The following is a 12,452-nucleotide window of genomic DNA, read 5'->3' on the forward strand; positions in this document are numbered from 1 at the left end:
TAATAGGGCAACAAAAAGGAAGCATTCCTGCATTTCGCTGTCCTTAACAGCATTTATAAGTACAACGTTCTGACTATTCCTTTGCCATTAAGAATTCATCCCAGAACAGATCAGTAATAACATGTATGGATTTCAAACCTCATCAGGGGATGGTAATGTCAGACGTAGCATGGCGTTTAGCGTAGCAAGGCGTTTAGGAATGCGTAATGCCATGACTATTAACGGGATATGATTTTTTCCTTTCTTTTACTACCTTGTACTTCATAGATATATTTCTGATGATGTAGAATATTTTTCATTTGTTTATATAGAGTAGAACATGAAGCATGTGTGACTAAGTTTACTGTGCTGTCTTCTATACGAGTGCCAAATGTAAAGACTTGGATTTTTTTAATGATCTTTCAGGTAGTTTTATTACATGAATTGTATGATAAGGAATGCAATAGGCAGAAGTGTTGTAATAACTGTGGAGCGAAAGAGGTATCGGTAGTTGTCGGTTTGAACCCTGTGTGGCAGATTGTCGATGAGTTGCTGATGGCGCGTGAGAGTAGCGATACGAAACCAAGTACTGTGTGTAGTACGGTGTGCGTTTAACGCCATATTAATACCAGACTTTTAAGTGTTGGACATGGTTTAAAATTTGACTTTATGATGGACATTCTAAACGGTCGTTGTATTATGCGAGCGCTGTTGGTTTTTGCAGATTGATGCATGTCCCAGTGACAATGCAGTCGTGGACAGATAGTATTGTCGTCGGTTTAGAATTGAACAGCATTACATTAACTGTGAATTTAATATTGCACCTTTTTCTTGACAATGAAATATGGCGTATGCTTAAACACTAACCGCCCATGCGAAAACTCTGAAGTGTGTTGCTACGTAATTGACTTTTTTCGCGGGAACTGTATTATTGTGAACAATGAATATTAACAGCAGACGGACTGTCTAACTTCGCATTTGGCAAATTGTAGTAAATGGAACATTAATTTACACCCAATGAGTGAACTCTGCCAAACTAAGGTGCGTAAACAGTTACTTTGTTCTAGCGTACGACACATAGATGCTGCGTAATAGACTGTCTCTTAATGTTTCTCTCCATGAATAACAGTACAATAGTGTATTGTAAAGAGTGGTCACCTTCAGTGATTGTTGACCCCACCACTAATAGTAGGTATTGCCATCATATATTTTTTTTTCTTTTCAGTGTATTTATATTAGTCGTGGCATGTGTGTTGTGTGTGTCTTTGGAAGGGTGTGCTTCGACATGAATATACAGTAGCTCAGACAGGAGAATTTATGTATTGTACTGTAAAATGTGGCCAAATATGTAAGTTGAGGCACCCCCCATTAAAGTTACTTACACCGACCAAGTACAGAGAAGTAGCTTATTGATCATTGGTTCAAGTTAGCATACTAGGGAGACTTCTGAATCTAACAGTTGCCAAAAGTACGCAGTCTTTGTTTACATGCCACTTAACATCGTATTCCCATTCATTCATGTTTAGATGCAAGGTTATCTAAGTTTAACTGTTACTGGTAAGCAGAATTACAGTATACTGTGTCCTTATTTATCAAATTATCCTTGGAGTGCTTTATTGTTTTCACTATCAAACTATTTTATTATCAGAATTCTAACACAATTGTGAAACTTCTCATATAGTAGTTTCCTTTTGAAGTTTCTGGAAGTAAAATGGCTTCGTGGGGTTTATGCAATATGAATTTAGTTCATGCAGTTTGTCTTTACACATTTTCTGATTGCAAATTCACGGTCATAGTATATCTCCATGAAACATTTCTTCACATATGTCGACTGCTTAGTGACAGGACAGTATTATGTGGATGCTGCCTGTTTGAATCTGCAATCTTTTGATCGAAGTTTTTGCAAATGGAAATATTTGTTGGGTGATGTTGTCTATACAGCAAATACAATACGGCGATAAAATAGGGTGAAAAAGTAACTACTTCCAAGGTGTGGGGAGATGACCAAGATAAAATTGAGACACAGAACTATTTAAAGGAAAAGGGGATAAATGACCAAATATTAAAGAGGAACCATGTGTCTCATGGCAAGCAGAGCAGAATGGAAGAATGAAAATATGTTAGCTAGGCTCTTAACGGAAGTGAAAGAAATAGGTGGAAGGATAGAAGCTGATAACAAAGGAATAAGTGGAAGAATAGAAGCTTGTATCAAAGAACTGGGTGGAGAAATAGAAGCTACTGATAAAATGATAGAATCTGTCACCAACAAAGTAAAAGTTATTAGTATATATCAAAAGGAAATGTGGGAGGAATTCAAAAACCTAGACAAGACGTTTGAACAGAGGTTGAAGAATTTTAAAATGTAGTTTGAGTAGCGATTGGAAAGGAGAATTTCTGAAGTCAAATTAGACATTGGAAAAGATTTTGAAAAGTTTATGGATGATGTTAAGGAGGTATTTCTCGGAACAGAATTCGGGTTGAAGAAAAACGAAAAGAATTTCGAGGATAGGGTGGAGGAAAAACGAATTGGCTCCGATAAAAATGAGGAAGCCCAAGTTAAAAATTGTGAACAAAGAAAGACTGCGGTAAAGGTGTATTGCAATAAAAATTTTGAGGAACAACGGTAGAAGATTAAAGCAGAAGTTGTAATGGTACTTGAATTACATAACCATTATGGCACCTCACCTCAACCTCTCGATACCAGCAATATTCTACTGTGTTTCTGTAAAATAGTTAACATATTTCTGTGACAACATTCAGATTTGATTTGATTAATGTACAGGTACTTCGATACACCGATATGTATATATTGCAATGATATTATTCTTATGTGTATTCTTTCTCTTGTCGCTATGATCTTTGAAATACATGTAACTCAGATTTTTGGGCGCGTAAGCGGTTATTAGAGAGTCAAGCTTTGGTTGTCATGTTAAAAAGACGCAAATTGTAGTCAGTTTATGAAATGTGAAGTTTAACAGTGAGGAAGATTATTGTCAAGTATGTTTTACATTGTGAAATGATGTTTTGGAACGAGATACGTGATACTGCAACAAAAGTAATAACAGAGAAGTGTAACTTAAATTCGGAGTGCTGATTACTTTTTTTACATCACCATTGTCCTAACTTGCAAAAGTTTAATCTTCAAGAATGGTTTATGAAACACATCTATAAGACTTTGAATATCACAGAATAACATCTAGGCCTCTTTGCATCCGAGCTTGGAATCATCACTACGTAGATTTTCGACGATTGAGCCATGAGTTCAAACGAGACCAGTGTGGGAAACACGAATAGATGAGTGCCTAGTTTATCCATTATTTCAAGAAATGACTTTATTAACTGTGCTCTAATGACACCTGCAACATAATATACCTTTGCTGTTGCCCAAAAATGCAATATTTAGAAGCGTGAGCAACACTACAATCATAATCAATTTATGACCTTTGTTGTGGTAGGGTTGTTAGAAAGTGAATGACACTAAAGAGACCACTTCTGTGATTGAGAATAGGTTAGGGACGCTAGGAAAGACAGTACAGGATAGGAATTATGGAGCTTCTGCTGTGGTGGTGCATGTGAGAGACTATAGTAACTTCGATAACATAGTCCTTTGTAGGTATTTTGAAACGTCAGTTCACAGGTAATTGGACAGAGGAAGACAAGCTAAGAAGGACACGTGCTTTTTTCAAGGTGAGAGTTTGCATTGGGGGAGGGGGGGGGGGGACAGATGCACCCAATAAATACGAAACGTTTGAAGAAATTGAATCAGCTTTTACGGGAGAGTATTGCCCAAAGAGGAACAAAGTGATGTTAAAAGGGTCTTGAAGATCACTCCATGGTGTGATCGGAGAAACAGAGAGAGTATGAGACAATATTGTGAAACGTGGATTAATGGGCTCAAACATTTGGATGGTACTTGGAGTGACAGAAATACTATAGGGGTGCTAATGGGGAAGTTACCCCCCATTAAGATTTGTGGACTGATAGGGAATGACAACAACGCGAAAGTTTTCTGAATTGAATGAGGGATGTGGGTAGATGGTAAACAAATTGTTCATTTCATGAAAACAGAGATTCTGAGAGGAATCTGGAGAACTGAGAGCAGATTAACTGAATGAATCAAGTAAATGAGGTAGGCAGACGAGGAAGAGATCTATCGGATTTTAGAGTTCGTAACAGAGGTCATGGTAGACAGGGAAATTCTCATATTGTAGTATGGTACCCTGCAAGAGAAAGGGTTCATGCTGGGATGGGTCGAGTGTCTGGGTCCATTGATGTTGCTAGTTTTCATGATGAATCAAGATGTTTAGTGATCTTTAATATGGATTATGCTGATCATGGTGATAAGAGGTGTGAAAGTCAGAACTTTGTGATTGGGAGGGAAGTGCCTGATGTTAATGGTAGAAATGATATAGAATTGGAAGGTTCATATATTGAAATGTTTTCTCATATGTATGATGGAATTAAAGGATACAAAGTGGTAGAGGGATATGGAGAAAAGGAAGGTAATATAATGCAAACTGAACGTGTTGAATGTGAGGGAGAAGAATCTGAGGAGAGTAGTTGTAGTGAAGAGGAACAAGAAGGCATACAAGGAGATGTGTTTCTCTTATGCGATAGTTAGCTGCGACATAATACAGAAGGAGAAGGGGACATTTCTGAAATTATTGAGGTGGAGACTTCCAAAAGTACTATGTATCATGAAATTGGCATAAAGGAAGAGGAGAGAGTAAATGTACTTATCATTGGTATGAATGAGGAGGTGGCAACTTGTACTGACAAGAAGAAGAGCTTGCATGCAATTTGAAAGGAATCAGAAGAGGATGTAAATGCAGAATTATGTAGTAGAAATTGGCAATGTGGCAATATTGAAAGATATGTATTACATAAGGAAGAGTATGTGGATGATATTGAAGCTGCACAACCTTTTGTAGAGTTAAGAGCCCATGGTAGGGAAGAGAAAGCTCTATTTGTTATGGGTAGTGAAATTGGTGCAGTAGCTGAAGAATTATATAATTGTATACAAGATGGCAATAGGGTAAGGGATGTACCAGTGTTAGGCTTAAAAATAATACGTGTCACACATAAAATGAGTAAAGTCGTCAAGCATCAAATTATTTTAGAATTGGAACTTTGGGGCACAGATTTGGCATGCAAGTTTTTTGTGGTGCCTCGTCTGAGTGTGGACATTATCTTGGGTATAAATTGTTTAATAGAGTGAAAAGCGGAAATTAATTGTGGAGATAGTTTTATCAGTTCTGATAATTAAAAGAGTCGAAAATGAGGGAGAATTTTGGGGGTATGGTGATAGATAACACTAATTTAGTAGGAAAATTGAAGATAAGAGTGATGCCAATAGGAATAGACATTGGGGATTTAGAACTGAACCATGAGGTGTGGTGGTAATAAAGGTGAAAGAGGAACTATACAAGGGTTTAAAGTCCAAATTGACAAGGTAGGAGGGTTAAGTGAGCAATAGAAGGATGAGCTAAGGGAAGTTCTATGGGTGAACAGAGAAGTGTTTTCAGATAAGTTTGGTAAAGTTAAGAACTATGATTGCAAGTGGGATCTGAAGCCGCATGCAGTCTTCGCAAGACAACCTTTCCCTATACTATTTTCTTTGAAAGGAGCAGTACATAAGGAAATTGGGAGTATGATAAAGAGTGGTATTATAGAGAGAAGTAAAAGTGTATATAATAGTCCATTAATAGTTGTTGGCAAGGAAGATGGTAGTGTGAGAGTGGTCACAGATGCTAGCATGTTGAATACCATAGTGAGTAGAGAGACTGATCACACAGAGAATATGGCAGGAATACTGCAAAAATACTACAATATGAATTATATGTGCAGTCTTCATTTGACAGCTGGCAAGTCCCACTCCAATGGAGTATAGAAAATATACTTCTTTTTTGGTAAATAGCAAATTATAGCAGCACACTATGGTTCCAATTGGTTTAAATATTAGTGTGTCAGTGTTTATTTGGGACCTCGACCAAATATTAGGATCAGGGTTGAGTTCCAAAAAAGTGGCATATGTGGATGATCTGTTGGCTGCTACTGAGTCTTGGGAAGAGCATTGTAGATTGTTGGATGAGGAAAGGCTTAAGAAACGTGAGTTTCTAGTAAAAGAAATAAGTGTTGGGAAGAATCTTGTCTACTGCTGGTATTAAGGTGGACTCCGGAAGGATAAAACAAATTAAAGCTTATCATTCTGCCAAGACTCGGAAACTTTTAAAGTTGTTCCTAGGTTTGTATAATTTTTATAGAAATTTTGTTTCTGGACAAGTGTTCAGCAACCCATGTTTAAACAAATTGTTAAGCCCTAAAGTGCCTATTGTTTGGATGCATGAATGTAAGAAGCATTAAACCACTATTAAATAGCCCATGAAAAAGTATTGGATCTTGCACCATTTGGACATTAGTCAACCTTTTTCTCTGGGAACTGAGTCTAGTGGTTATGATATTGGAATAGAATTATTTCGCAATATTGGGGACGACGAAAAGAAACGTCATAGGACAACTGATCTTTCAAACAGATCATTAACAAGGATTGAAAGAAAGTACGAAATTACACCATGACTGGAAGAGAAGCTCTGGGAATAATTTGGGGATTCAAAAAGTTCAGAGACTACCTGTGAGGCAACAAAACTGTTAGTTACACTGATGACAGAGCTCTTGTATTTTTTAAGAAATTTACGTTGATGCATACATGATTGACGAGGTTGACAGTACTTATGCAACCAGGTCGGTTTGAAATAAAATACGTTAAGGGTACACAAAACAAAGTAGCAGACACACTTTCAAGGTTACCATTGGGAGAAGATGGAGAAGCAAGACAGAAGTAGGTGAGAAATATGTTAAGTTTTTCAATATAAAAGGAGTTGATGGAAAAACGAGAGTAGAAGGCAGCTGTAAATACATGAGGAGGTATCAGAATCATGATGAAATATGGAAAATGGTAAAGATGGACTTAGATAAGCCAGGTACTAATAATAAATTGGCGAAATATTACAAGATGCACGGTGCGATTTTATTGAGGCGATCTAATGTAAATTCAGAGGACTGGACGGTGTGTTGGTCCAGTGAGTACATAGACTATATAATTGACTGTATTAATTTGAGCTTTGGACACATAAGAGCAAAAAAGTGCATACAAAAATTGAAAGAGTGCATAAGTTTTGACAACATGGTGAGGAGGGTAAACAACCATTTTAAGACATGTGACAAATGTTAAAGAGCAAAGGTTACTAATCAATTGTGCAGACTTCCCATGCATAATATCAATCCACATGACTTAATGTAATTGTTAGCAGTGGATTTTTATAGCCCCTCGCCGAAAACAGAAAGTAGTTCTGCTTACATCTTTGTAGTGTTGGAAGTATTCTCTAAATTTATAAAACTCTATTCTTTGTGTAAAGCAACTGGTAAAGTGATCTTGACTAAATTACAAAAGAACTATTTTGTAAAGTTTTGTAAACAGAAGGCCATGGCTCATGGGTTATGTGTAAGACGTGGAAGGAAGACGTTGCCAACCATGGAACAATAGTGATATATACATCAACTTAACATCTGGTAGAGCGTTATATGAGGGAAATTGGGCAACTGCACAATACATTTTCTAGCGATAACCATAGTTGATGGTGAGATATTGTGGAAAATATTCAGGATGTAATGAATACTGCAAGTCATGATGTAACATGATTTACTCCTTATGAGATTATGAAGGGAAAGAGGTCTTTGGGTTTGGTTGTGGAGATATTGTGATTTCCTCACAGAGACGGACTAAATTGGGACGAGAAAAAGAAAAGAATGAAAGAATTGGTGGAAGAGAAGGTGAAGGAAAGAAGGAGGCGACATGATGAGAAAATAAAGGAGGTTGATATTAAAGTAGCAGATCTAGACTTAGTAAAGTCATATGAAAAATCGAAAGAGATAGATAACGAGATTCAAATTTTTTTTGTGTATAAAAGTCAATTTGATGTACTAATTATGCCACATCTGAAGGCATTCTATTTTGTTTACCCAAGGTCAAAGTAGAAATTTGGGTCTTAAGAATATAGTAGACAGGAAACCACATAATACCAGAGTGACAAAACAGTGATTGTGATTGAGATACGAATTGTTTTTGAGAGTAATATTTGGGATACAGGACCAATGATTTGTGGTAAAATGTATAATTTTGCTTTGAAGGACAAGAAGGTAAATTTGATGAATGGGTAATTGGAGGTAGTATTCAGTACCAAGGCGGAGGACTTAATGACGATATTGTTGACTGAATAGAAAGAAATGGTTAAAGAGAAGTACTGTGACTTTAATACTACTCACATTTCTTGACGAAATATGACATATACTAAAACACTAACCGCCAATATGGAAACTGACAGTTTTCGCAGGAACAGTGTTAATGTGAACCATTAATAATTATAGCAGATGGACTGTCAAACTCCGCAATTGGCATTTTATAGCAAACTGAACATTAATTTGTTGTTGTGGTCTTCAGTCCTGAGACTGTTTTGATGCAGCTCTCCATGCTACTCTATCCTGGGTAAGCTTCTTCATCTCCCAGTACCTACTGCAACCTACATCCTTCAGAATCTGCTTGGTGTATTCATGTCTTGGTCTCCCTCTACGATTTTTACCCTCCACGCTGCCCTCCGATGCTAAACTGGTGATTCCTTGATGCCTCAGAACATGTCCTACCAACCGAGCCCTCCTTCTAGTCAAGTTGTGCCACAAACTTCTCCCCAATCCTATTCAGTACTTCCTCATTAGTTATGTGATCTACCCATCTAATCTTCAGCATTCTTCTGTAGCACCACATTTCGAAAGCTTCTATTCTCGTCGTGTCCAAACTATTTATCGTCCATGTTTCACTTCCATACATGGCTACACTCCATACAAATATTTTAAGAAACGACTTCCTGACACTTAAATCAATACTCGATGTTAACAAATTTATCTTCTTCAGAAACGCTTTCCTTCCTATTGACAGTCTACATTTTTATCGTCTCTACTTCGTCCATCATCAGTTATTTTGCTTCACAAATATCAAAACTCCTTTACTACTTTAAGTGTCTCATTTCCGAATCTAATCCCCTCAGCATCACCCGACTTACTTCGACTACATTCCATCATCCTCGTTTTGCTTTTGTTGATGTTCATCTTATATTCTCCTTTCAAGACACTATCCATTCCGTTCAACTGCTGTTCCAAGTCCTTTGCTGTCTCTGACAGAATTACAATGTCATCGGCGAACCTCAAAGTTTTTATTTCTTCTCCATGAATTTTAATACCTACTCCGAATTTTTCTTTTGTTTCTTTCACTACTTGCTCAATATAGAGATTGAATAACATCGGGGAGAGGTTACAACCCTGTCCCACCCCCTTCCCCACCACTACCTCCCTCTGATGTCCCTCGACTCTTATAACTGCCATCTGGTTTCTGTACAAATTGTAAATAGCTTTTCGCTCCCTGTATTTTACCCCTGCCACCTTCAGAATTTGAAAGAGAGTATTCCACTCAACATTGTCTAAAGCTTTCTCTAACTTTACAAATGCTAGAACCGTAGGTTTGCCTTTCCTTAACCTAGCTTCTAAGATAAGTTGTAGGGTCAGTATTGCCTCACGTGTTCCGATATTTCTACGGAATCCAAACTGATCTTCCCCGAGGTTGGCTTCTACTAGTTTTTCCATTCGTCTGTAAAGAATTCGCGTTAATGTTTTGCAGCTGTGACTTATTAAAATGATAATTCGGTAATTTTCACATGTGTCAACACCTGCTTTCTTTGGGATTGGAATTATTATATTCTTCTTGAAGTCTGAGGGTATTTCGCCTGTCTCATACATCTTGCTCACCAGATGATAGAATTTTGTCAGGACTGGCTCTCCCAAGGCTATCAGTAGTTCTAATGGAATGTTGTCTACTCCCAGTGCCTTATTTCGACTCAGGTCTTTCAGTGCTCTGTCAAACTCTTCACGCAATATCATATCTCCCATTTCATCTTCATCTACATCCTCTTCCATTTCCGTAATATATTCCTCGAGTACATCGCCCTTGTATAGACCCTCTATATACTCCTTCCACCTTTCTGTTTCCCTTCTTTGCTTGGAACTGGGTTTCCCTCTGAGCTCTTGATATTCATACAAGTGGTTCTCTTTTCTCCTAAGGTCTCTTTAATTTTCCTGTAGGCAGTATCTATCTTACGCCTAGTGAGGTAACCTTCTACATCCTTACATTTGTCCTATAGCCATCCCTGCTTAGCAATTTTGCACTTCCTGTCGATCTCATTTTTGAGACGTTTGTATTCCTATTTGCCTGCTACATTTACTGCATTTTTATATTTTCTCCTTTCATCAACTAAATTCAATATTTCTTCTGTTACCCAAGGATTTCTACTAGCCCTCGTCTTTATACCCACTTGATCCTGTGCTGCCTTCACTACTTCAGCCCTCAAAGCTACCCATACTTCTTCTACTGTATTTCTTTCCCCTACTCTTGTCAATTGTTCCCTTATGCTCTCCCTGAAAGTCTGTACAAACTCTGGTTTAGTCAGTTTATCTAGGTCTCATCTCCTTAAATTACCACCTTTTTGAAGTTTCTTCAGTTTTAATCTACAGTTCATAACCAATAGATTGTTGTCAGATTCCACATCTGCCCCTGGAAATGTCTTCAATTAAAAACCTGGTTGCTAAATATCTGTCTTACCATTATATAATCTATCTGAAACCTGTCAGTATCTCCAGGCTTCTTCCATGTATTCAACCTTCTTTTATGTTTCTTGAACCAAGTGTTAGCTATGATTAGGTCGTGCTCTGTGCAAAATTCTATCAGGCAGCTTCCTCTTCCATTTCTTACTCCCAATCCATATTCTCCTACTGCGTTTCTTTCTCTCCCTTTTCCTACTGACGAATTCCAGTCACCCATGACTATTAAATTTTCGTCTCCCTTCACTATCTGAATAATTTCTCTTATTTTATGATACATTTATTCAATTTCTTCGTCATGTGCAGAGCTAGTTGGCATATAAACTTGTACTTCTGTGGTAGGTGTGGGCTTCGTATCTATCTTTTCCACAATAATGCGTTCAATATGCTGTTTGTAGTAGCTTACCCACATTCCTATTTTCCTATTCATCATTAAACCTACTCCTGCATTACCCCTATTTGATTTTGTGTATATAACCCTGTAGTTACCAAACCAGAAGTCTTGTTCCTCCTGCCGCCGAACTTCGCTAATTCGCACTGTATCTAACTTTAACCTAATCATTTCCATTTTTAAATTTGCTAACCCCCCTGCTCGATTAAGGGATCTGACACTCCACGCTCCGATCCGTAGAACGCCAGTTTTCTCTCTCCTGGTAACGACATCGTCTTGAGTAGTCCCCGCCCGCAGTTCCGAATGGGGACTAGTATACCTCTGGAATATTTTACCAAAGAGGACGCCATCATCATTTAACCATACAGTAAAACTGCATGCCCTCGGGAAAAATTATGGCTGTAGATTCCCCTTGCTTTCAGCTGTTCGCAGTACCAGCACGGCAAGGCCGTTTTCGTTAGTGTTACAAGGCCAGATCAGTCAATCACCCAGATTGTTTCCCCTGCAACTACTGAAAACCTGCTGCCCCTCTTCAGGAACCACACGTTTGTCTGGCCTCTCAACAGAAACCCCTCAGTTGTGGTCGCACCTACGGTATGGCTATCTGTATCACTGAGGCACGCAAGCCTCCCCACCAATGGCAAGGTCCATGGACTGTGCCAAATGGAGCTGTGGAAATTGCAGTTGAACTAATACGACATTCAAATGGTGCATAAACAGTTACTTTTGTCCAGTGTATGACACATGGATGCCATGCAACTTATTACCACTACCAGCCTAAACAGGATGTAAGGAAAGAGGATATTTTAACGCCTAGGACACTACTGGACGACCTTATGATTCATATCAGAAACTTCAAACTGCTTCTACCACCGTAACCACATCAAGCTGACCCACAACACATAAGTCAGAAAGCCAATGTTCTCTTCGAGAAACCTACAATTCTAAACAATGTAATTTCTTTTTGTTTTGTAATAGACCATCTCTTAATGTTTCTCTCCATAAATAAAAGGATAGTAGTGTATTGTAAATAGTGCTCACCTTCAGTGATTGTTGACCCCACCACTAATAGTAGGTATTACCATCATTTATTTGTTTTATTTTTCAGTGTATTTATACTAGTCATTGCATGTGTTGTGTGTGTCTTTGGAAGGGTGTGCTTTGACGTGTGTATACAGTAGTTGAGACAGGATAATTTATGTGTTGTACTGTGAAATGGGGTCAAATGTGTCAGTTGAGGCGTCGCCCATTTAAGTTAGTTACACCGACCAAGTACAAAAAAGTAGCTTATTAATCATTGGTTCATGTTAGTATATTAGGGGGACCTTTGAATCTAACAGATGCCAAAGTAGCGATCATTGTTTACATGCCACTTAACGTC

The 12,452-nt window shown here is 38.0% G+C and overlaps 1 protein-coding gene across 1 annotated transcript in view; it reads left to right on the plus strand.

The window, feature by feature from the left end:
* Positions 1-5,256: 5,256 nt before the first annotated feature.
* The window catches only part of LOC124620127 (E3 ubiquitin-protein ligase BRE1A-like), a 37,968-nt gene continuing 30,772 nt past the window's right edge, over positions 5,257-12,452 (plus strand). Inside the window, exon 1 of the mRNA XM_047146798.1 lies at positions 5,257-5,378. Within this exon, the coding sequence (XP_047002754.1) occupies positions 5,257-5,378 (122 nt within the window). The remainder of the gene's footprint in view (positions 5,379-12,452) is intronic.

The sequence above is a fragment of the Schistocerca americana genome, chromosome 6, assembly GCF_021461395.2.
Source record: "Schistocerca americana isolate TAMUIC-IGC-003095 chromosome 6, iqSchAmer2.1, whole genome shotgun sequence".
In the NCBI taxonomy this organism is placed as follows: domain Eukaryota; kingdom Metazoa; phylum Arthropoda; class Insecta; order Orthoptera; family Acrididae; genus Schistocerca; species Schistocerca americana.